General features: G+C 32.8%; 1 protein-coding gene across 3 annotated transcripts; it reads left to right on the top strand.

Annotated features, from left to right (window-relative positions):
• The first annotated feature begins 7,367 nt into the window (after nucleotides 1-7,367).
• On the top strand, nucleotides 7,368-25,734 carry LOC115697626 (rhamnogalacturonate lyase B). Of its 3 annotated transcripts, none has more exons than XM_030624709.2 (15): nucleotides 7,369-7,885; nucleotides 7,988-8,109; nucleotides 8,258-8,317; nucleotides 8,402-8,521; nucleotides 8,615-8,734; nucleotides 8,834-8,975; nucleotides 9,954-10,124; nucleotides 10,528-10,689; nucleotides 12,979-13,085; nucleotides 13,171-13,261; nucleotides 20,866-21,007; nucleotides 21,292-21,448; nucleotides 21,566-21,682; nucleotides 21,820-21,946; nucleotides 25,378-25,734. In XM_030624709.2, the coding sequence occupies exons 1-15, from the start codon at nucleotides 7,670-7,672 to the stop codon at nucleotides 25,621-25,623; spliced, it is 2,100 nt and encodes a 699-aa protein (XP_030480569.2). In that variant the 5' UTR covers nucleotides 7,369-7,669; the 3' UTR covers nucleotides 25,624-25,734. The 3 variants fall into 3 exon arrangements, with proteins under 3 accessions (XP_060963307.1, XP_030480569.2, XP_030480574.2); XM_030624714.2 differs by having other exon boundaries at nucleotides 13,021-13,085; XM_061107324.1 differs by lacking the exons at nucleotides 21,820-21,946; nucleotides 25,378-25,734 and having other exon boundaries at nucleotides 7,368-7,885; nucleotides 21,292-21,416.
• The last annotated feature ends 1,289 nt before the right edge of the window (nucleotides 25,735-27,023 follow it).

The raw sequence follows: 27,023 nt of genomic DNA on the forward strand, positions 1-27,023 counted from the left end.
TTATTGGGTCCCTGCCAACAGGAAAGGGAGGAGTAAAGTATGCAATAGTAGCAGTAGACTACTTCACCAAATGGACGGAGGTTGAGCCCATGAAGACTATAACTGCTAAAAAAGCACTAGACTTTGTTATCAAAAACATAGTGTGTCGATATGGCCTGCCTCACAAAATAGTCTCTGACAATGGAAAGCAATTTGATTGCGAAGAATTTACTGACTTCTGCAACCAACACGGAGTAGTAAAAAGCTTCTCCGCGGTGGCAAGGCCGCAAACAAACGGACAAGCAGAAGCAGTCAATAAGATCCTAAAGGTTACTCTAAAGAAAAAGCTGCTGGCCTGCAAAAACAACTGGCCCGAAGAGTTGCCAAGAGTGTTATGGGCCCACCGGACGACCCCCAGAACCACGACCGGCCACTCGCCTTTTTCAATGGCGTACGGTTGTGAAGCAATGGTCCCGGTAGAAACGTTATTCCTGTCCCACAGGAGAACGACTTACGATCCAGCCACGAATCAAGCTTTACTTTAAGAAGCTCTGGATCAAGTTGAAGAGCTCCGGGACGAGTCTCAAATACGGATGACAGCTTATCAAAAGAAGGTGACCAAATATTTTAACTCCAAAGTTAAAAATAGAAAATTTGCTATTGGGGATATGGTCTTAAGAAGAGTCTTCCCAGCCACCCAAGAACCCGGAGTGGGGGTACTTGGGCCAAATTGGGAAGGACCATATGAAATCGAGGACGAAATCGGTTCAGGCACTTATAAGCTAAAAAGGATGGACGGAACCATTGTGCCAAGGGCCTGGAACGCTGATCACCTTAGAAAATATTACCAATAGTCCAAAAATGTAACTTAGGCTTTGTTTAAAGAGTTTGTACCGTCTAAGTGTATATAGCCTCCGCATGTTAAATAAAACTGAGTGCCTTAAAAACAAAGTTTCTATGCCACTCAGGGGGGTACTAAGGTATACCACACAGACAAATAAAAAACAGGCTAAGTAAAATATCCTGACCCACAGGGCAGGTAAAAAAAAAAGGAGTATGCACAAAAGAGAGGCATATATATAAATATCCTGACCCAAAGGGCAGGTCCAAAAGAAAGATATGTGCATCAAACAAGATCATATATATATATAAATCCTAGCCCTAAGGGCAGGTCAAAAAATATATACAAAGGGCCCGGGGACAGGCCTTAACCAATGTCTCCCCTTAAATAAAAACAGCTATGTAAATAAAAATTGTCTTAAATGTAAGATAATTGGCTGTAAATAAAAAAAAAAAAGAGAGAAGAAAATCTGGGTCAAATTCATAACGGCCTAGTCAATTCGAGGAGGAAGGCGAGGACCAATGCGCGCCTTCAGCATGGCGCCAAGCTTCTTCTTCTTCTCCCGGAATTTTGCAATCATCTCCGCAGGTTTGGGGTAGAAGTTAAGTTTGATATTCTGGTCATTTGTAGACCAGGCCATGTAGACGCCATCGTCGAAACGCTTGACGCACCGGCTGCAAGAGATGGGAGAAAGGAGCTCATCTTTCCTAGCCTTCTTCAAGGCTTGGTCTTTGAAGTCCTTGAGCTCCTTCAGCTCCACGACCAAGTTGGCCCTAGACTCCAAGTCCGCCTGGTGAACTTCCTCTAGGGACTTCACCTTGGCAGCCATTTCATCTAAGGCTTCCCTAGCCTCCCGAAGCTCACGTTTGGCCTTGGCAGTAGCCTCGCCCTCCGCCCTCAGCTCTTCCTGGTGCTTGGCCTCCAGCCTATCCCTCCGAAGGGCCTCATCCCGGATCATCGCCTCCGCTTGTGCCTCCCTCCGCCTGGACTCTTCCTCGAACTTGGCCTTGGCAAGGGCCTCCCAGCGCTCAGCGTCCTCCTGGTACGTCCGCCTTTCAGCAGTCAAATCCTGAAGGATCTTCATGACTTCGTCCATGCCCCTAAAGTCAGACAAGACGAAGCCATGGTTAATTAGGTTCTTGGAAAGGCGGTCGGCCTCGGCAGCGAGCTGGAGAAGGATACAAGTATGAGTAAAAGTCCTTAAGAGAAAATAATGAGGAAAAAAGTAAACTACGAAATACGTACCACAGTCAGGGAGTGGCTGAGATCCTGGACTTGAAAGATGGAGTTCAAGGATGCACAGGCAGCGAACCGCCTCGGTGCACACCGGGTGAGCTGAGACACAAACTCGCCGGTCATCTCCGCGGCAAAGGGAGCCAAGGTAAGACCGAGGAAACAGTTGAACCAGTCCGACAGGGGGTCCAAATTTAGATCCCACAGATTCTGATAGTTCTGATCGTTCATGGAATTTTGCATTTCAATCCGAAAAACCCTCCTCAAAGCCTCCACGTCAGCATGCCCCCGGTAGTACTCGTCCATGGCGTAGTTGTGTTTGGCTATTCGGAGTTCCTGCCTCGCCTCATCTCCAGGAACCGGAGTCAGCAATATGTTGGGAGGCATTGTGTATTCCTCCGCCTCGGGAGAGATCCCGGAATCAGGGCCAAGGGCCGGAGTATCAGCTCTCCGCTGCCGTTTGGGCTCCTCCTCGACAACCATCTTGCCCTTGCGCTTGCGAATCAGAGCAACTTCTTGCTCTTCTTCACCTTCTTCAACTTCCTCAGGAAGAGCCCATTGCTCTCCTTTACCTTCTTCAGCTTCCTCAGGAAGCGCCTCCTCCTCATGCACTAAGTCAATAGTGTCTGGAGGGGCGCTGAAAGAAGCTTTCAAGGGAGTAGCCACCTGGGAGGAAGTTAAAGGAAGGGGAGTGTCAGGAGTGTGAGCTCCGACAAGTTCGGCCAAAATGGCATCCATGGAATTACCATCTACAACAAAAGAAAAGAGGCAAGTGTTAGAATATCCATGGAAACAGTAAACACCCGAATAAAGCAATCAAGCTAGTCCTACCCTGACTCTCTAATTCGGCCCTAGCAAAGTTCTGAATCTTAACGCTGGCTGCATCATCCCCGAGATAGCTGTCCGAAGGCCGGAACCAGCTGGAAGAAATGTAGGCCGAAGGGTCCAAGGGAACGGCGTCTGGAGGACCAGAACCCATTCGGGACCGACCTAGGAAATCTCCTAAGTTGGAAAAAATGATAATCCTTCATATGGTCTCCCCACCGAGTCGAGGGCATCCTAGATCTATGGAGACGCTCATCGAACCCTACAGGCCTAAGGCTGGCATCTTCGCTAACGGAAGGAAAGTAATGTACTGCTAAAGGAGACTTACCTGAGCCGGAAGTACTGACATCAGGAGCCCCGGTGTTCGGAACCTGAACCGAAGGCTTTGGCCTGGGAGCCCTCCTCTCAGCCGGGCTCCCAATGCAAAGGGACCTCCCAGCAATCGCCTGGCTTCTCCTCTCGACCGGGCTCCCAACGCGAAGGGGCCTCCCGAAAGCTGCCTGGGCCTTGGAATAAGCCTTCTTTTGGGCCTTCCGGTAGAGATATTCCTGGTACTTCTTCTCTGTGGTGGCGATGAGTTCATCCCGGAAGGTCTTCTCCGCGGCAGGCACCCTCACATTCGGACAGATTACCTTGGAAAGGTTAGAGTCCTCCACTGATTGGTGCGGCAGGATCAGCTTGGCCTTCCGGTAGTTCTCCGTCGTGACTAAGCCCCCGACGTCAAGATCCGCCCGGTCGTAAGTCGCAAAGACCTGGGCCCTCCGGAGAAAGACCTCAGTAGGCGCGGTCCGCTCATAGGGGGGAATCCTGACCCACTCTGTGAGAAGCTCCAGGTGCTCCACAGCTCGGAAACCGGAGGAGAAGAAGAAGCGATGGCGATACTCCTTAACATGAGTTTGCCGATTATAAGGGACCACCCCGTCATTTGAAGGGTGGGCCCGGAATCCATAAAAATCGTCTTTAAGTTTGCCCCCCTTTTTGGGGACGGAAACAAGTTCATAAAAATACAAAATCTCCGCCGGACTGGGAGAGCCCCATCCCTGGGCGGAGTAAAAAATAAACAAGCCTGAAAGCAGGCGGTAAGCTTGGGGAATCAGTTGGTATGGCGCAAGGCCGACAAATACTAAAAAATTAATAAAATAGTCTTGAAGAGGAAGCATGGCTCCGGCCATCAGGTGCGTCTGGCTCCAAGCCCCGAAGCCGCCGTAGTTATGGTTGGGCGTCTCCGCATCTCGGGCGGTCGGTGATACGTCCCGGATGTTGAGGGTTTAATTCCAGCCACCTCCACGATGTTCTCCAGCTGGTGGGGGCAGGTTAGGGTGGGATGAAGCTCAGCCGCCTCCCATCCTGTGGCCCGAGGTTTATACCCCTCCTGGGCAACGGGACCCAGCGTGACGTCTTCAAGGGTAGCCAGACACTTGCCGCTCTTCTTGGACGATTTTGAGCCGGACGCAGACATGTTTTGATTCTGAAAAAAGAGTTAAGATTCCAGCAATTAGGCCCAATACCAAACCCTAAATCAAAAAAGGGAATGGAGGTCCCCTAACCGCTGGAAAGAGGCCCCCTCCGGACATCTGTCAACCAGAAAACCTTAGAAGGATTTCCTGGACAAAAGTCGGGTGCAAAAAGCTCACAGAAGGCGACATTGCGCGTAAAAGAAAAAGAAAGGGCAGAAAATCGAGAAAAACGAAGTCTTCTCTATGCCCTTGAAGGCCAGTACACGAAGAGTGTATGGTCCTTTACAAAAAAATAACAACAAGTACGTGACAAGAGTAACCCTAACACCAGAGAAGGTGAATCTAGACCTGTTACGTGAATAACTCAAAAGAATACATTCCCAGAAACTTCAAGTACCAAACCCAGAAAAACAAACAGATAAGTAAAGCATGCCATAAACACGAATAGTAAAGCAAGGGATGCGAGAAACTTACATTTAAGTGTTGAAACTGGGGGTTCTGTTGTCAATGAAACAAAGGAAATGTAGGCTGACAGTGGTGAATGAAGGATAGCAGGGAAATTTGTAGAATGCTCGAAGGTTTTTTCTTGGTCTGGGGATTTTGCTCTGAGAAACTCGAACAAAGTTGGCAAGAAATGGAAAGTAACCAGATGAAGGAAAGATGGTGGCTTTTATAGGCCAAAGTGCATGAGGAACAGGCACTATCACCTACCAATCGAACGGTTGGGGAGGCGCACGATTCGAATTCCCAAGAATCAACGGTTGGATCGATTCGTAATTAAGGCGGTGGAAACGCTTGAGTATCCGTCTGACACCATTAATGCGCCGTATCAATCAATGGGCATGAAACGAATCGACATCTGTAAAAAGTGAATCGCTGCATTAAAGGCGATCATTAAATGCAACTTCACGCGCTCAAAGCTCGTGCCAGGAAACCGAGGGGTCAACCGGAGGCACTTGAACAAGCCTTGTTTTCTTTTCCAAATAAACAAGGCTTGGGGGTAAATGTTGCCCCTGATTTTGCCCAATATATGTGGACCAACCGGACAGGGACACGTGGATCAAAACGTCTTAATGCTTGAATTATTTGCTAAGTCTTTGTGATATAAGGAAGCATCCGAGAGATACCTCCCGGAGAAGGCATGCTGAGCTCCATACGCTCCCGGATGCCCAAGTAATACTAAGGCATCTCCGCGAGGTGTCAGATTTCCCCTGAGCAGTCAATTCGCATTTAATGCCGCATGGGAGGAAACATGTTGGGACTGCTACACGCAATAAAGTCTGACGGCACAACTCCCAATCTGCAGCTGCGAAGTAATGATCATTTAAGTCTATTGACGGCTACACTGTGAAGAGTCACATCAGTCAAAAGACAATAAGGACATTCCACATAAAAGCCCTACTACACCTAGGGACTTGACCATGCATTACTCATGGTATATTCATTGGGAATACCCATCTTTATGGATTTTACAGATACACATGTACAATAATCCTGGGGATCACCCCACCAAAAACACTATAAATACCCCCTCAAAGCTCATTAAATGGGGTCGAGAATTTTGGGTTGCATAAGAGCAAGAAGAGTAAATACTCACCAAGAACATTCTCTGTATTTATAAGAGTGAATACTCATAAAAAACATTCTCTGTATTAAATACATCCATAAATAACACAGACTCGTGGACTAAGGCTCATTAACGCCCCAACCACGTAAAAATCATTCTCTAATTTTCTTACAGTTCTCGAATCTTATAATATTTTATTGGTTGCCGAAAACCTCGGTCAACAACTATTAAAATAAGAAAAGAAAAAAACAAAATAAAAATGACCCATACTAACCAAAGTCCACCAACTTTGGTTAGCAACAAAAAAAAATTATTATAATTTATGTACAAACTCAACAAGGAGAGAAACACAACTCATACTACTCTACTTAGCTTCCTTTGGTAAGTAATAGCCCTTTGTGTGAAGTATTTAAATGTTTAAAATTCCTTAAAATACTTAGAGAACACTATAGACTACTATTTGGAAACTATAAACTTGAAATTAATCTACAATACCAACCTCGTATTGGTTTGCTTAACGCAACTGTTACTGTATGATTTGCTAACATAATAACGGCCCCCACACCAATTATCTTAGATTCCTATAAGACATTGCATCTACCAACAAGGTGGATCCAATGATTGTGAAAGGATCCACTAGACAAGGAGAGTAGTTAGAAACCCCGTCCTTACTCATAGCTAAACTTTTCTTCACTAGTTCCTTCGCTAAATCAACAGAGTAATAGAAATTTGAGATCTAACCAATTATTTGCTTAAGATGTTTTTGATGTTCACCGTGAGTCATCTTATTTCTCTCCGTCCATATTGTCCTTGAAATAATAATCAGTCTTTCAAAGGAATTTTTTCCCACAATCTCAGATGCATATAATATTACTTGCTTAAATCTTTCTTCGCCTCCTGAAGGAAAGGGTAATCCAATAAAATCTAAATTTCTTTGAGTCTAAAAACACCAAAAAACTGCATGTGAATTTGAATCACCCCCATAACCACAAATAAAACAATTATTATGAGGAACAACTTTACGTCGAAACAAGCCACCCCTCAAGGGTAAAATCTCATGGAAACCTCGCCATGCAAAATGAAGAATTTTCAGCAGAAATTTTAAAATCCATAATTTCTTCTACCATATTAAGAACACCTCACTAGAAGAAGAAGGCAATCTCTCATCTCGGATCATTGCCAGATTATAACCACTTTTTTCCGAATAATTATATGTTCCGTGGAATGCCAACACTAATTATTCTCGCTCAAAGGGAATTAATGGGATCGATAATTTGAGTTCGGCATCTAATCTTGAAAATTTTATATAGTACGTACCTTAAGAAATTGTCACTAATAACTTTTCTTTTCTTTTTTATACTGGGAAACGTTTAAATAAAACATGATATTTAAAAATATAAAAAAAAACAACAAGAATGTAATAACATGGATCATGATTCTCATTCATCTTATGTCATTCTTAAGCCTAAATACAAATAAAAGTGAGACAGGTGGGGAGTGGGGACACATGAAAAAGAGAAATATATCACAAGAAAGAAAGTGAAAAGAGACGAAAATACTTTGTCTTGTCGTAAAGTCAAAGCAAAAGTTTGGCCCAATTCCAAAAAGCCGAACACACATTACCTATAAATAATAGCTCTGTGGAACCAGAACCACAACCCTAAACAAAGAAAAAAAAAAGACAACACAACACAACACACACACACTCACATTATATATATATATATAGTCACATGATTACATTTTAACACCAAAAAAAAAAAAAAAATGGACCAACCAACAACAATCATAATAAGTTTGTCTAATTTTCAACTTTTCACAAAATCATCTCTTATTATTATCATAATTCTTATTCATTCTATGACCAATGTTACAACAACTCAGGCTCAGCTCAACAACTACAAGTTCCCGGCAAACGACACCAATATCCTACCGCCGACCGTGTCGTTTCCCTTCCCCAAGTTACACATTTACGATAAATATGTAAGAATCTTTTTTTTCTCTTTCACGCTTATTTTCCTTTCCTTATTTGTTTATTTATTTTAAAAGAAACATAGTAATTGTAGTGTTTTTTTTTTGGTGCAGGTGGAGATGGACAACGGCATACTACAAGTAACGCTGTTAAAACCGGCGGGATCAGTCACCGGAATAAAATATAACGGCGTCGATAACTTGCTTGAAGCTCTTAACGGTGAATTTAACAGAGGGTATTTTTTTTAATATCTATATAAATTATTTCCTCTGTATTTATTTTTGTTTAATGGTATTATTTAGCGTCGCCTATATTCTTTCCTTTGCTACATATTAGTTGTAACAAATATACATACATATATATATATATAAACAAACATGTAGGTACTGGGATCTTGTGTGGATTGGGAATGGAAGTAAAGGAAAAAAGGGTTCACTTGACAGGTATATTTAATGTTGCATTTATATATATTTAATATTTTGGAGTGAAAAGTTGATTTATAAAATGATACATGTATATATATACAGGCTTGAAGCGACAGATTTTAGTGTAATATTAGAAAATGAAGAACAAATAGAGATTTCATTCACAAGAACTTGGAATTTCTCACTCCAAGGCAAGGTCGTTCCTTTAAACATAGACAAAAGGTTTAACTAAGTCAATATTATTATTATTAAGTACTAAGAATTTCTTTTCTTTTCTAAAAAAGAAAAGTGATTATTTATTTTAATTTTTGGTAGATATATAATGCTTCGGGGTTCGTGTGGGTTCTATTCGTATGGGATATACGAACACTTAGAAGGATGGCCTGCTTTCAATCTCACCAATACAAGAATGGCCTTTAAGCTGAGAAAAGACAAGTAGTAAATAAATTATATCCACTTTGTTTTTATTATTAATTAATTTGTATTTCTTGTTTAATAAAAATGAAGGTTGTTTTTGGATATATGTATGTATAGGTTTGAGTACATGGCTATGGCAGACAACAGGCAAAGATTTATGCCTCTTCCTGATGATAGGGAGCCAGAAAGAGGTCAAGTTTTGGCTTACCCTGAAGCTGTCAAACTTATCAACCCTGTGGAGCCACAATTCACAGGAGAAGTAAGTTTTTCTTCTTATTTTTGTTTTAAAGAAAATAATAATAATTATTATTTGCTATTTTAACTATATTACTTTTTTTCTTTTTCTTCCTTTACTTTATCAAGTGCCTCACATTTTATATAATAAGTCATAATAATAATTGGAACATATATCCTCATTCATTTTTTAGATAGGATGGAAAAGATGTATATTTAATGTAATGGTAATAGTAATAATAATAAAATAAGAAATGATTATAATATGTTTGATTTGTTATTGGAATGAATATTGGACTAAGTGATAAATTGATAAAATTGTCGCCATTTTATTTTTTAAGTTTTATATAAAGAGAGGGTATTAGTAGGAGTCATTTTATTTTTACTTTATTTAGCTTTTGACATGTAATTTGTTTTTCAATGTAATGGGAATTCTTTATATAATGTAATTATTATTAAATTATAATTTTATTAAATTATTTGTAAAAGCAAACTAAACATTATTACCGTTACTATTATAACAATCCAAATATGACCTTAGTATTGTTTCAAAAAAAAAAAATATGACCTTAGTATTTTGTGGAGAAATAAAGTCCCTTTTTTTTTGGACTTAATAAGTAAAAAGTAAATAATTTTTATTGGCCACTACCACGTGGTAAAACGTGTCTTTATATCCTGTTTGTATAATTTATTTGATCTCATTCTATATTTCATATTAGATGTATTGATTCGTTTTTAACATGTGTCTAATTTTTTTAACCTTAATTCAATCCATGAAATTTCTTTTAATTGCATTATTTTGCGCACAATAGAAGACAAAAGTATAAAAAGAGATGACAAAGCTATAGTTCTATATTCTATACTACCTATGCAATAAACAAAATTGTAGCACGAATGATTAGTATATTTTTGTAAAAAGAATAAAATCTTTATATTTTTTTTTTAATAGAAACAAAAATTATATGTGCATATTTTTTTGGGTGACGTGTAATGTACTGTACAGGTGGACGACAAGTATGAATATTCATGTGAGAACAAAGACAACCGGGTACATGGATGGATATCCAATGATCCACCCATTGGGTTTTGGCAAATCACTCCCAATGACGAGTTCCGCTCCGGTGGGCCCCAAAAACAGTGTCTCACCTCTCATGTGGGCCCCACCAATCTTGCTGTATGTTTTTTATTTTTGACGAATATTATTTTTTTATGGAAGAAATTATATTTTATGGGGTTTTATATTGTTTTTTTTTTAAAAAAAATTATTTTATTTTTAAAATATTTAAGAGTAACCAGTTACCCTTATTTAATCAATTACCTGTTTAGAGTACAGTTATTTTATACTATTTTTTTTTTTTTTTTAATTTTGTAAGTTTTTTTAACCCAATTCCGTGTCTGTTGCCAAATACATATTAAAAATATACTGAATATAAATCAAATGCATACCAAAAATCCCCTAAAGTTAAAACAGTAAAAAAAAATCATAATTAAAATATAATAAATCTTGTTAAATTGTTGAGTTTCATGTAAACTTTATTGTGTGCCCAGCTAAATAAGTAGTAATCTTGAATGTGCAGATATTTCACAGCACCCATTATTCAGGAGAGGATTTGATAATGAAATTTGGAGAAAAGGAGGGTTGGAAGAAAGTGTACGGCCCCATTTTTATTTATCTTAATTCCTTATCAGATAACTTAGCTAACCCATTTACTCAGCTCTGGGAGGACGCTAAACAACAGGTTCTACTAATTTCTCTCTTTTTATATAAATATAGAATAGGGTGGAAAGAAAATTTTGGTAAAAAGAGAGGGAAAAAAATAGGAATTTTACATATCATACATTTTTATTCTATCTTAATTTCAAAAATGTCTTAATGTTTTCAATGCCTACACTCTTTTTTTTTTTTTTTTTTTGTTTTTTGTCTTTCCCTTCTCTTTAACTACTCTTTTTCTCTCTTTCTTCTTTTTTTTTTTCACTATAAGTTTAAAATTAATTTCTAGCCACGTCATGACTCCTTTAAGTCTAAAAATAATATCATTGTGATCTACGTTTCAATGTGTTTATTTCAAAATGTGGAAAACATATTTTTTTTACTATTTTCATAGAAGAAACTATATAGTTATTAATATAGTAATTTTTTTTAAAAAATTTCAGTTAATATTCATTTTAAAATTTTATTAATTAAATTTTATTATATTATATGATTATTAATTATCTTTCAAAATAATAAAAAAAATTATTATATTAATTAGTATTTAAAAATGGCATAACAAGTTAGTTTCGAAAATAAATTTTATGGGTACCTAAATATATTTTAAATTATAAGTTACCATAATATAACTTAAAAATAACTAATTAATTAATGTATACAAATAAATTTTGGAGGTAACTAAAATGTATTTCAAATTACACGATATAAAAATAATTTTTTTATTTAAAGGTAATTAATTAGTTTCTTATTAACACTATTAGTAATAAGCAAAAAATTACTTTTAAAAATACAGAAAAATAATAAAAAAAAAATGAAAAAACATCTAATACGTCAGCTGGCGTAGCATGTCAGTAATATTAACATCATTATTGTAAATTAGATAAAAGATATATATTATTGTAAACTCCAAAAAAAAAATATTTGGTGGAAGAAAAAACTAAAAAGATCCCACAAATATATTTTCTCTGAGAAAAGTGGGTAGGAAAATAAAATAACATGGAAGGAACTATAAACTATACTTCTACTATTTTTGTTTGGCAGAGATAAAGGAAAGAAAATTTATTTTTTTGACCTTTTAATTATTAGTTTATAATATATAATATTAGTAATTAGTAATTAGGCATTCTTCATTGATGAAAAAACAATTTCCCAAAAGTTTTTGTGGAAACCACCTCATTTTTTTTACTTTCTTTTTCTGTTCGCTTTCTTTTTTCCTTACCAAACCTGTAATTTTTTATTTTTTATATTTTTTTTATCATTTCTGTTCACTTTTCACTTCAAAAAAATAAATAAATTCCTCTCACTTTTACCGTTTACCAGACATATAGATATTAGATAGGGTTAATTAATGATATTCATAAAAGAGTAAAAATATAATTGCAAAATAAACTTCTTTCATTATATAGGTACATCCTACCAATTTTGAATGAAATCTCTTTTTTCTTAACTTTGACCATTAATTTATCAGTACAATAAATAGTTTGAGATTGTTGCTAATGATAAATGAAAATCTAGCGTAGTTTCTTCCATTATATAATTGAAAAATACAATAGGGTGATTCTACAATGCACCCCCTTAAGAAGGATGTACTGATGCACCCTTAACTTGTTTCGGCATCCAGAATAATTTTTTAGTCTAATTTTTTTTCATATTCATGTACGTTATAGCTATTTAAGATATCCTACAAAATTTTGAAAAATTCGGAATAATTTACAATATAGAAACCAATGTTCAAACAGTCTATTTTACACGCGTATAAAATAAAATAGTCACGCGTGCAACATACTGTTTGAACATAATTTTTGACGTGTTAAACTTTTCTAAATTTCTTAAAATTTTGCAGGATTTCTTAAATAACTATAACGTCCATGACCATGAGAAAAAATTTGACTAAAAAATTATTTCGGATGCTAAAACACATAGGGGTGCATCAATATATCCATTTTAAGGGGGTGCATTGTAGAATTTTCCAATACAATATATATTTTTGTTTTTTAAAAAAAGTTATTTTATGATTTTTTTTTTTTAAAAAAAAGAGTTAAACAATTTAAAAAGATAATATAAGTTAACGGTTATCCTCATGAGGTAATGGTCACCTCTAGTTACCTTAAATTATATCTTTCTCATATTTCTTATTTTTTAAAAAAAAAAAAATTCCACACAAAATATTTCTTTTAAAAAAAAAATCTTAAAAATGAAAATTCCCCTGTATATAATTATATAATTAATTTCTATAGTTTATAAAGTCTTAAAATTTTCACTTTACTGATAATAATAAGGCTTGATTCATTTATTCATTGTTGGTATATAAGCAAAGATGAAAGTTGAAGTTCAAAAATGGCCATATGATTTTGCACAGTCAGAGGACTTTCCTTCATCACAGCAACGTGGCAACTTAAGTGGGAGATTAGTAATATATGACAGGTACTCTAAAAATTCTACCTTTGTTTCTTTTCTAACATATGATAATTAGTTTATATAACACAAATGATTTTTGTATAATTTAAAGATACGTTAGCGAAGAGAGGATATGTGCAAATGGTGCTTTCGTGGGGTTGGCAGCGCCAGGGGATGTGGGATCTTGGCAAAGAGAGAGTAAGGTATTTATGTCAATTTTTATTAATTAATATATAAGTGTCAATAACGTCCACTCAACATATGCATTTCCCTCTAGTCATAAGTATACTCTATAGTCTAGTAATTTTATATTTCTTCTCACATTGAGGAGGTGTCAAATTTGAATCCCCTTCCCTATTAAATATATATATATAGAGATATACATTTCCACTTTCATCTTAAAAAAATACTATACTATAAATTTTTTCCACTAAAAAAATGTTTGTTTTAAGATCTTATATTTTATATTTTAGTCATAAACTAATTTATTTTTCAAATATTAATTTTTTTTTTTTTTTGAAGCAAAGGAGAAAAGGTTATTCAAAACATCCACCAAAATAGTATAAACAAGCTGCCAAAGACCAGCAAAAATAGCCAATACTTATACATTGTTATTACATCCCTTACATGAGTCTCTTTTTTTGAACACAGTAAACAAATTACCACCCATCACTCTTGCTTTCATTGCTGATCTAATTTGAGAACTAACAACCTTAGCCGAAAAACAAAAAGACTCAAAAGACACATATTTTTGTTACACCAAATGAAGTAGATGGTAGCAGCTTTAGTAGCGTTAATTATAGAAGACTGAAAATCAACTCTAGGGTGCTCAACATTGCTTTCCAAACTAGATAATTAGTAGGCCAAATAAATTGACCAAACCAAAGATGAATCTCCCGAACCGCTGAGTGAAAACACAATCAAAAAACACATACTAGAGCATCTCATTTTGAGCCTCACAAACAGAACAAAACAGGAAATCTAAGTCCATAAATTTCCCAAGGCAATCACGGGTAAGCAGGTGGTTGTTTATCGCTTGCCAACAAATAAAGCGATGATTTGACACACACAGCCGATACCAAATAGTTTTGGAATACAACACTTTTTCAGAAGTAATGAAAGACAAATAAAATTCCTTTACCTTAAATCTTCCTTTTCACACAGCTCCTAACACAGAGGCACGATCCAATTTATCCCTCAGCTTGACAAGTTCTTGAAAGTACTAGTTGTAAGTCATGCTCTTTCAAGTACATGGCCTTAGGCAATCTTGCTTCGTAGATATAGCCCAAATAAACCTTACTCCACCAAACTTTTTAAGAAGACACACTTGCTCCCAAGACAAGAAATGCAACTTACTACGCGGACCTATTTTACCCCAAAGGAACTCTCTACAAAGTTTATCAATCTCAGCAGTGACCTTATAAGATAAAATAAACAAACTCATCCAATAATCTCGCACTCTCATTTATAAGAACTGAATGAATAAGCTAGGATCTATCAGCAAAAGACAAATTCCTGCTAGACCAGTGATTCTTATGAATCTTGTCAATAATACTCCTGCAATCTGCCGCTTTCCACTTAGGAGGCGTTTGGTTGGGAGTAATGAAAATATAAGAATGAGAATGGGAATGAGAATAAGAATAGGAATGGAATAAAATTTAAAATGCATAAAAAAATTGATAAAAAAATCATTAAATTTTTTTTCTTGTTACATTGGAATGGTCATTCCTTTCTTTTTAAAATGGAATAGCTATTCCACCAAAATGGTAGAAAGAGCATTCCATTGGAATGCTATTCCAATACTTTAAAATGCAACCAAACAAAGGAATGGAATAAAAATTGTTTCCTTTCCATTCCATTCTATTTCATTACTTTCAACCAAACGCCACCTTAGCGGGTCGAAGCTTCACCCCTAAATACTTCAAAGGATAGGAACCCTCTTCCATTTGAACAATGTTCATAAGCTGATATTTGCGATTCATATCAATACTGTCAAAATAGACATGAGATTTCCCTTTGTTAGCCGAGAGACCAATGGAAGAACAAAAGCAGTCAAATGCCTTTTGAATTTTTTTTTTTAGAGAGTTCACATTCCATTTACAAAAAATGACAAGATCATCAACAAAATAAAAATTAATAAGCTTCAACGAATTGCACATTGGGTGAAAGCCAAAACCTTTAGGACCGAAGCTTTGAATCAGAAGCCTAGTTAGGTACTCTATAATTAACACAAACAAAAGAGGGGACATGGGATCCCCTTGTCAAATGTCTTTTTCCCCTTTGAATGAGCCATGCAAATGGTCATTTAACATTATAGTATAGGACGTACCTCTCAGGAAAACCATGATCCAATTGATGATTTTTTTCAGAAAGTGAAGACCATTAAGTAAGTCAAGAAAAAAATCTCAATCCACTGTATCATAAGCTTTACTGAGATCAATCTTCAACAAACATCTAACAAAGACATTCTTTCTTGTATTCCCCTTTAGAAGAACTTGAAAAATAGTGATATTATAGGCAAGAAGGTGATTTTGATAAAAGCACCTGGATTGCTATGCACCAAAATTGGGAGGACCTTGGCAAGTCTAGAGCAAATCATCTTTGAAATGGTATTGCAATAGGCTATGAGTCTGAAATCAATAGCAGACACTGACATTTCAGATGTCAGAATCAAGGAGATACCAGTTTTGTTTAGCAAATCTAGAATCTTACCAACCTGAAAAAGCTTCAGCACTGCAGAAGCAATTTCATCTCCAATATCAGTCCTAGAACCAAAACCATCGGGGCCTGGACTCTTAGTTGTATAGATACTAAACATGGCAGATTTAACATCCTCTTTAGTAAAGGGTCTAACAAGATTCACTTGAAGTTGAATAGAGAGTTTAGGACCCATCTGTAAACAATCAACATTCATTTTTCTAGTGGCAGTACTGTGCCTCCCCAAAAATTCTTGAAATGGTTAAAGTAATGATCAACAACCCTGTTATAATCATCAATCACCTGCTCATTCTCCATAAAAGTAGTAATACAGTTCTCAGCTCTCCTTTTTTTAAACTCACATGAAAAAAATGACAATTTTCATCACCATATTGCAACTAATTAATCTTATTTATTTGATGCATAAAGCTTGTATATCCTTGATTAACAACCTAAAATTCTTCCTGAGTAATCTTTTCTCAACCACCCCAAAAAGACCTTTACCTCGAGAAGGCTTGGACTAATTCTACAAAACCATGACCTTGTAAAGATTGTGGTCCATCCAGAAGTTAAAGAATTTGAACGGTTTAATCCCAATATCACCAATTTGCAATTGTTTGACCAAAAAAAAGGTATGATCAGAACAAACTTCCCATTGAATAACAGCTTCGGTATTAGGGAAACAATCTAACCACTTCTCATTCTTGAAAACTCGATCAAGCTTAGAATATATGTGGACCCCATGATGATGTTTATTTAACCACGTAAAAAATGAACCAAAAGCTTTCAATTCATCCACTTGACCAAGAGCCAGCCATTGTTGAGCATCAACAATGTCACTAGCAATCACTTGACGCCCCCCACAATGGTCCTCATAGTGAAACATAGCATTGAAATCTCGAAGCACAATCCAAGGGAGATTCAAATACCCTATTTCAGCAAGCAGAGACCAAAGAGCTTTCCTTTGAAAAATGGAATTCTTCTCATATGTTGTAGCCACAAACAATTCAGTCTTCAAACTAGTAATCTTCAATTTACAGTGCACCATTTGAGGATCTTCGATAAGGACAGTAACCTGAACAAACTTTCGCTGACAAAGTAAAAGAATGTGACCTTCTAAAATAGAGCTCGAATAAAATTCCCAATTAGGGAAATTATTACGCATCATTGTGTCAACTTTAAGTCCCTTAATTTTAGTTTCAAAGAGGGCACCGAACTCGAATTTATGCAAGCGGCAAAGATCAAGGATAGATCTTTGCTTATTTTCTTTATTCATCCTTCTAACATTCCATCCTATTATGTTGCACTACTCCATAATCATTAGTAGATGAAGAGGCTGACAAATACCCAACCACAGGTTCCTTAAGAACATCATATTCGTTACTAACTCTAGCTGGAACTTTTTTCTCATAAGACTTTTTCTATCCAACCCTTTTTGGAGTAATCCAAATATGATCACCATCTAAGGCTTATTCAGATCATTGTTTCTATTATTCATCTGAGCTGAAATGGTATCATCTTTCACAACTTCCACCTCAATTTTGTCTAAGGCAAAAGTAAGCAAAATTGGTTCCATAGTGGCAGCTTTTTTAGCTTCCACTTTGGACTTTTTCACCCACACAAGACCTTGATCTTTAGAGCAAGTACTAACATTGTGACCCAACAACCCACAAGCCGCACATTTGGTCAAAAGCCATTCATATTCCACAACCTTCTCCACTAATTGGTTTCTTTCATTAATAAGTGAAAATGACCAAAGGTGGCTTATTTGAGATCTCCACATCAACAATGACTCTAGCAAACTTAACCATTGATCTATCTCCAGTAACCTTATCAATCATTATTGGCTTACCAATTGTGCTAACCAAAGCACTAAGACTCTTCTTCCCCTAATACTGTAAACCGAGTCCATTCAAACAGATCTAAATAGGAACCAATTTCACCATTTTTATAGAATCAAGATCAACTGTTCAATGTTGAATCACAACTGGTTTTTTTTATCAAAGTGGATCACACCTATCTCTGGCACAAGGTCCTTTGTTGCTTCTGTTGGGAATATTTTACCAAGTTCTAGATTTACTAACAAGTATATTTTATTAACATCCTAAATATGAATTTTCTAAAACAATGAAAATAAACACATAAGGGCTTAAGAAAACCTTACATTGATTGCAGCGAAATATAATGACTCCTTCCGTTCAAGATCTCTAGCCCTTGACTCCTTTCTGTAGCAGAGGATTATCAAGATCTGAACCTGGATCTCTTTCTCTCCTTCGGGTTTGGTTACCACTGTCTTACTCACTATGATTGAGTACTTGACTTGCTATATGTGGGCATGACACTCATTCACTATGTGTTCGAATAAGTGATGAACAATGAAGGAGGTTTGAATCACTAAGGAAGGAACTCTCTCATCTAGGTTTGGTTGAATAGTCAAGTTGACAAAAGTTTAAGTGTTGGATGAGATGAGAGCATCATGTTCCTTATATAGTATTTCAACTAGGGCTTAGGGTTGAATTATATGGAGTAAAAAAGAATAAAATATTGGGCAATAAATCACACTTGGCTGTACACTTAAGTGAGCCAATCTCTAGTTAGATTTTTGCCACTTTTTCCAACCACTTATTCTTCTTTTCAATAATATCATATTTTCCAATTCAATCCTATAAATGTCAAAAATGTTTGTTTAATAATTATAATTAATTACTAAATAAAATTGTCATTTATGTAATTTATTAATTAGACCATACAAAGTCTCTTAATTAACAAATTGATCCCAAAACCTCTTTTCTTCACAATTAAGTCATTGCTTAGTGAAAATTCTTAAATAAGACATAGTCTAATTTTAGAATTATATTTGATTAATTAGAATCAATTAAATGAGTCTGCAAGCAGTATTATCTCAACTAGTGAGGGGACCATGGGCCTATATAACCGAGCTTTCAATAAGTAGATCTAGAATTCACTAAGTAAATTCTCAACTTATTAATTCTTCATTGAACCACTATAGAACTTGGAATTGAATACACTCTCAGTTATATAGAACGCTCTATATGTACGACGATATAGATACGTTATGATTATCCATGTAACAATCTTAATAGTCAAAGATCATCTATAGATGATCTACACTGAATAGGGACAAATTTACCGTTCTACCTTTCAATGTATTTTATCCTTAAAACACTTAGCTACCTATAAATGATATTTCAGTAAACTAATATAATTACTGAAATGAGATCTCAATCATTTATCTCTATTCAACCAAGCTCAAAGAAAATCATCGTTTTACTTCTATGTCCAGATAGAAGCTATAGATTCCATATCTATGATTAGCGCTCCCACTCAATTGTACTATCATATTCCCAAAACGTACGTATCACCCAGACCAAAAGGTAAGCTTAACTAACAAATTAAAGAATACAAATAACACTCTTGAGATCGAACCTAACCATGTCAGGATTAAGATCCATAAACCTAAGATCAACCGTTGATATTGACTTAGAAAGATATAACGGTAAGTTTATCATATCTTATCTAAGATCAATATCGGTCCCTTCCAATCTATACTCCATACATTCGATACTGGTAAACTTTGCCAATGCCCTGAAAATGGCATAACACTTATCCAAGGTGTAAGTATACCTATCGCAGATTATCATGACAGTCAAAATCCAGTGAACTGACAAATCATGGGAATTAAACTTTTGAACATATAATCATGATTATATTCCACTGTGCTAACGACACTATAATCATGAACAAATACATATATTCTGGACTTAATAGAATTCATATATTAAACATAATCATGAAATAAATCATGTTAACCATGCAACATAAAATGTGATTTCTAATCTTTATATATTAGTAAATCTGATTATATTGGAATAAGTTTTATTTAAGGCACAAAACCCAACAGCTTCATCCCTGAAACTCACCAAGGTGAACCTCGAATGCATTCTCACTATAGGTTATACACCCAAATTCCCCCAAATATGATTAATGAATCCTTCGAAAACTCTAAAAGGGGGATTAGCTCCTAGAGCAATGCAAATAACATAGTATTGCCAAAATGAGGTCTCCACTGCTACCTCTTCCAAGTCTATTTTAGCAACAAGCTAATCTCCATATTTAATAGGTTCCGTAAATTTAAGTTTGGTCGAAGGAGAACTCACCTTATTATTCTTGAACTTACTCCATGAATCCTTCACAGAGCTTTGAAAATCAGTAGTCTCCACTTCTTTTACCCACGATCGAACACCCAAAGGTTGCAATTCTATCTTCTCCACCTCAGTTACATCATTACCCAAATCAGAATGAGAATCTTGAAAATTGTCGCATTGACTAGATGCTTACGATTTTGGTTCGAAGGGAGCTCAATTTTTGGGGGAAACTCTTCATCAACCTTCAAAGTAGAATCAAGAATCACACTGGTAATGATTGAAGCAAGCTTCGCTTTCTCCTTCTTCTTTCGACCCATGGAGAGAGAAAAAAGAGAGAACACACGCCCCGATGAGTAATATAAAGTTTTCAAGATATTAATTTTACATATTAAAAAAATACAATTTTTTTATCAAAAATATGAAATTTTTAAAATTTATAATTATATAAGACACTATTTTTTGTAAAAAAAAAAATTACATTTTTATGTTTAAAGAATTTTTTTTTATATTTTTACAGTTTTTCATAGAAATAACAAGAAAACTACATAAAAGTAATATGAATATTTAAATAACATTAAAATAACAATAAATAATAATATACAGATAACAAAAATTCAATAACAAATTAACAAGAGTACACCATAAAACACCTGTATTTTCTGTAAATAAAATCAAAAAAACTTTAAAAATATTTAAGATTCCGTGAAACCGTATTTTTGTAATTTTTTTTTATTATTTTTGTGTTTGTGAAATAATCCCTTTAAGTTTTTTAAAATCATATTCGTCAATCAAAATCTAATGATTTAATAGTTTCAAAATTAATATTTATAGTTAAATTTATTTAGTAATAAGTATTCCATACATATAATTATAAATTTGGATATATGATGCACATTGTTAATTTTATTACACACTTACTATTAATAATTATTTTATATGGTCAGGGTTATCAATTTTGGAGCAAAACAGACAAGGACGGCTATTTTTCAATCAATGATATAAGAGTGGGTAACTATAATATATATGCATGGGTTCCTGGGTTTATTGGTGATTACCGATATGATGGTGTTATTACAATCACAACAGGTATAATTTTTATAAGTTAATGAAAGTGTTATTAGGTTATTATATAATATTATTTTTTATAAATGTAGTTATTATATATGTATATAAAATATTGTTATTAGACACTAATAATTACTTAGCACTAATACTATTACTATAGTATTAGCCACTAATACCATAAGAGTATTACTTGTAAATTGTTAGCGATATTCTTCAATAGTTATTAGTTATTAAATTAAATTTTGTAAGTTCAGATACTTCATTCCACCAATACCAATATGAAACATCAAATTGGTATATTGCAGATTGTTATAAAGAGATGGGACAACTTGTTTATATGCCCCCAAGAAGTGGAGCAACATTGTGGGAAATTGGGATTCCTGATCGCTCTGCTGCAGAGTTTTATGTTCCTGATCCTAATCCTGATTATGTAAACAAACTCTATGTCAATCACCCTGACAAGTAATTTCTCCAAATTATTATTATTATTAAATAAACTAATATATATATATATATGATACTTATTAATAAGTTGATTATTATTATTGGTTATATGGCTTCTTCTAATAATTTTTGCAGGTTTAGGCAATATGGACTTTGGGAAAGATATGCTGAGTTATATCCTGATGAAGACTTGATTTACACTGTTGGGGTTAATGACTACAGTAAAGATTGGTTTTTTGCTCAAGTCACCAGGTATAATAATATTATTGCCAAATATCAAAAGAGTTAATTAATTGAGTGTGTTGGTAATCCCCCCCCTCCTTTTTTTTTTGTAATTTTAATGTCTTTTTTTTTTAATCTCAGAATTAAAGTTTACTTGAATAATGCAGAAAAATCGATGATAACACATATAAAGATAGTACATGGCAAATAAGATTCTGGCTTGAATTGAGGGATGTGACCCAAATCTATACACTGCGTATTGCCCTTGCCACTGCACACATTTCCGAATTACAGGTATGTCATATATTATTAACTGCTACTACATTTTTTTTATATATGTTTTAACAAGTGAACCAGATATTTATGTGAGGGGAAACTTAATTTTTGGTAAAATATAGAAAAAAGAACAAAAAAAATGTTTTAATGATGTATTTAATCATGATGATATTAGGAAAACTTATTTCTTTTAATTGATTTTTTGGCTAAAAAAATGATTATTAACGATACATTTGCAATAGTGTGGGAAAACATTGATGTTTTAACGATTCATTTGGGATGGTATGCGATAGTTTGATAAATTTTGGCGACAAGACATAAAAATCAAGTTTTCTTGACACTATCATATGAATGAATCGTTAAACATCGTTTTGTAACCAAAAAATCATATCTTTTTGGTACTATTGCAAGTGCATCGTTAAATAATTTTTTCTCTTTTACCAAAAATCAAGTTTTCCTTGCACCATCACAAATGCATTGTTTGTTAGACCTCTTTTGTGCCAAAATTTAAGTTTTTGTGACATCTATTGCAAATGCATTGTCAGGTATCACTTTTCTATATTCAGAGTTCGAAATCTTCAAAAAAAGAAAACTGTAAATAAAAAGAAAAATTCTTATATGCAAATGTTAGAATTTAATATATTAGTGTCTTTGATCAGTCAATCAATTTGGATTTTAATCAAGAAAATATTTTTAAAAATGTTGCTAAATACAAGAGAGAAATAATAATATAAAATGTAAAAGGGCTGTATGTTGTTTCTATATTAATAATATAAGTATGTTGAAGTTAAAGATTTTTACATAAATTCAATGGTTACATTATTATTGTAACCATCATGGTTACGTTTTTTTTTAGGGCATTTTACAATTTTGTATACATTATTTTAATTAATTACAAAATATGTGTAAAAAAACTTATTATCATTTTCTCATACACTTTTATATATAATTAAAAAAAAAATTCAATTTTTATTATAATATATATATGGTAATAATTATTGATTAGTATATATATGGTAATATTGGTTATGTTTATTTTTATGTTTACAATTATAATAAACATAATAATAATATAAAACATTTTATATATGTGTTTATTGGCTATGTTTATTTTTATGTTTACAATTATAATAAACATACTAATAATATAAAATATTTTATATATGTATTTATTTTATTTTCTATTAGTTAATAAACAAAATAATAATATTCACATAAGTTTATTATATCACTCTACGTGTGTTATGTTTATTTTTTTAGTAATTTTTTAGAAAATAAATAATATATATTTATATAAAAAAATTGTTTATCTTTATCTTTTTCTTTGTTTATTAATTGTGTCGTGTTTATTTTTTTTAATTAAATAATTTTTGAAATTTATAAAGTTATGTTTGTTTATTTATTTTTTGATGTAAGAATTATACTTCAATAAAAAACTTGTTCACTAACTCATTAGAAAATAATCAATATATAGAAATAATAGAAAGAAAATATACTTATTTTAGTATAGTATAAATTGACTATGTCTATTTTTATGTTTACAATTATAATAAACATACTAATAATATAAAATACTTTGTATATATATGTTTATTTTGTTTTCTATTTATTAAACATACTACTTTAATAAACAAAATAATAATATTCACATATGTTTATTATATCACTCTACGTGTCATGTTTATTTTTAGTAATTTTAAGTATTGATTTATATTTATATACATTAATGTTTATAATTTTGATATTGTATTTTATTAAAAAAAATCTTATTAAATTATAATAATTCATACTAAAATAGATAATAAATATTTATCTTTTAATAAAAAATATTTAACTTGTTTATTTTTATAAAACCGTTTAATTAATTTTACGAAATTGTTTATTTTGAGGTTTAATAAACATATTAAAAATGTATGGTTTCATGTAATAAGTTTTCAAAATGTATAAATTTTTAAAATAATTTTTTTTTGCACATTTTTTGTAATTATTTTATTTTTGTTGTACATTTATGAAAAAAGCCTTTTTTTTTAACCTGTAATAGCAGGTTACGAATAGATAAAAATTTTATTTTTAGAATTAATTAATTATAATTAACTATTTTTTAAATAATTAAATAAATATTAAACAAGACTTTTTTTAGCAATTAAAATTTATAAATAATTTTTATTTATATAAAAATCTCTACTATAATTATTTTAACAGTTAAGTCATTTAATTATAATATTTATAATTTTTTTTGTTTACAAAAATTAAATTTATTTTTATATAAATTAAAATTCTGTCTTTATAATAAATTTATAAATAATTAATTTTTTTACAATTACGAGAGTAAAAGGAGGGAAGTTAATTTTTAAATAATTAATTTTTTACAATTACAATTCTGTCGTGTTTCAAATTTTTATTTTATGCCCAACCATGATGTTTCATTTATCCATTATCAAGCTCGATTAATTTTATTTTTAATTTAATTATCTTGCTTCACCACTTTTAATATTGATTATTTAGGAAAATGAAGAAAAACGAGGGAAATTAATTTATTAGTGCTATATGTTTATGTATGCTTTGGTGGACATAATGAAAGATTTTAATCAGGTTTATTATTTCAGCTGTTCCAAAAAATGAAAAGAAAAGTTTTTGGGGCCTGGGATCATCATAATTTTGGCGAGGGAAAACTCTTTTTTGTTTAAGGAGAAAATTTATTTTAAATTATCAAGAGTTTTGTTATAAAAATTTAAATAATTTAAGTGTAAAAAAAATTGTTAAAAGATCTTTATATAATAATAAATTGTAAAAAATTAATTAATAATTATGCTTAATTTAATATTAAAATATAATTAATATTAATTAAAGTTTTAAAAGGAAATAAATTAACGGGTTAATATCAGGTTACAGGTCATTTTTCATTTATTTTTATTTAATTTCTAAATTAATCACAACCATTTAATAGTGATTTAATAGCAAAAAAAAATGTATCCATGATGGTTACAATAAAAATGTAACCATTGAAATCTCTATATATGAATCTATACTAATCGATTAGTAGACTAGTAAGTATGATCATGCTACATTAATCAAGACTAACAATGTTAGTGGTCAATTTTGTAATAAATATATATGTATATACGGATATGATTTTGTCTCGTGATGTACTTTCACAGAATGTATTCCGTGGTACATTAGATAGGTCTCAGGGTACATTAAATGAGTGTTAGGGTACGTTTCTACTTTTTAACCCTAATTACCCTTAGATCAATCTTAGCTATCAGATCAAATAACTCTCTCATCTGACGGCTGCCGCACATCACGGATTACAATCCGTGAAAGTATAATAACGAGATAAAATCATATCCCTATATATATATAAATTCTTCTTATTATTTTCATGGTAAGTTTTTTCTCTGTTTTTGTTGTAATTAAATGAATATATTTTGTTTGTTTTAATTATAAAGGTTAGGGTAAATGAGGGTGGAGCAAATATTCCCTTATTCAGGAGTGGAGTAATAGGAAAAGACAACACTATAGCAAGACATGGAATTCATGGGCTTTATTGGGTGTTCAACATAGACATTCCAGGCTCACAACTTTTCCAAGGAAATAATACTTTTTTTCTTACAAGAACAAATAGCACCACCCCATTCCAAGGGATCATGTATGACTATATTCGTCTAGAGGCTCCACCTGATTTCACACACTAAATAGTAATATACTCTCTTTGTTATTATGTCATTAGTTGTAATATTTTGGTGTACATATGTTTCACTCTTATTGAATTGATAGAGGATTTAAAATTCTCACCCATTTGGTCACTTGAAAGTCCAAGATTTTTTTCTTTTAGCGAAAAACTCAAAAAGAATCTCATGTTTATCATCACGTATGGCTGGTCCTGAACTTTATGGAATTTTATACAAAAATATGATATTTTAATGAAATATTGTGCATAAAGTGACATTTTTGAAAGTTTTGGATGAAAGAAAAATTATATTTTTATAAATGTAGGGGCTTTTAAGTAGATGCCCTAAATGGGATGGAGATTATTTTTTGTCCGCGAAGGTTAAATGGGACCGGAATGAGAATAACACCCCCCCGCCATGACGGGACCTATTAAATATTTAATTTATTTTTCTAAAATATATTTTATATTTATAATATACGTGTATTGTTTAGTACTAGCAAAAACTACGTGCGAGGCACGTATACTAAATTTTATGCTAGTTTTTTTTCTATGTTATTTGAAAGTGATACAATAAAAAATTAAAGAAAAAACATTATTAGTTATTAGGTGAGATTATTTGAATAAAGAACAATAAATAATCACGTAAAAATCAAAAATAATTATTTGAATAAAGAATTCAATATACACATTTATATATATGAATCTCATTAATCAAAAAGAATTATTAAATATATGAACAATAATTTGTCACGCTATATGCTTCCCAATAAAGAAATCCACCTCCTCATAGTCAAAAATAAACAATATATGTAATACAGATCTTTGTAATGAAGTACCTAAAAGAAACAAAACTTCAGTTGGCATAATCGGAAAAGGTTTAAGTGAACTAAATAATGACTAAGAAGATTTAAATTACAAAATAAAAATAACATGTCTATATGAGTATGATTCTATTGCTATATGAGCATAATTGATCTAAGAGAAAATAGATAAACTTATAAATATGTAAATATACTTAATATTAATTTTGACAAAGAAACAATTCAATTATAAACAATTCTAAATATCAGCTTGACAATTTCAACACACTAATTACTCATTAAATAACCATAATGTATACATCATGATAATTTTATTTTATTTGATATAAAATGATAAAGATTATTGAGGTTTTCAGCTATGGAAAACACACTATGATCAAAAAGTAATGCTCATTAATTGTATATTTCAAAGAAACCCTAATTTCCATGAATGTCCCTAATAATATATAAACAATAAAGTTATAAATTAAAAAAAAAAGTAGCAAAATTTCATTTAATATAAGAAATAGAACAAATTGAAGATTTATACAATACTGGAATTTGAACTCTTAGAAGCCATTAACGAAGGGGCGAAACTCGTTAGATCTCCTAGTTGAACACT

This window comes from Cannabis sativa, chromosome X, assembly GCF_029168945.1.
Source record: "Cannabis sativa cultivar Pink pepper isolate KNU-18-1 chromosome X, ASM2916894v1, whole genome shotgun sequence".
Classification (NCBI taxonomy): Eukaryota; Viridiplantae; Streptophyta; class Magnoliopsida; order Rosales; family Cannabaceae; genus Cannabis; species Cannabis sativa.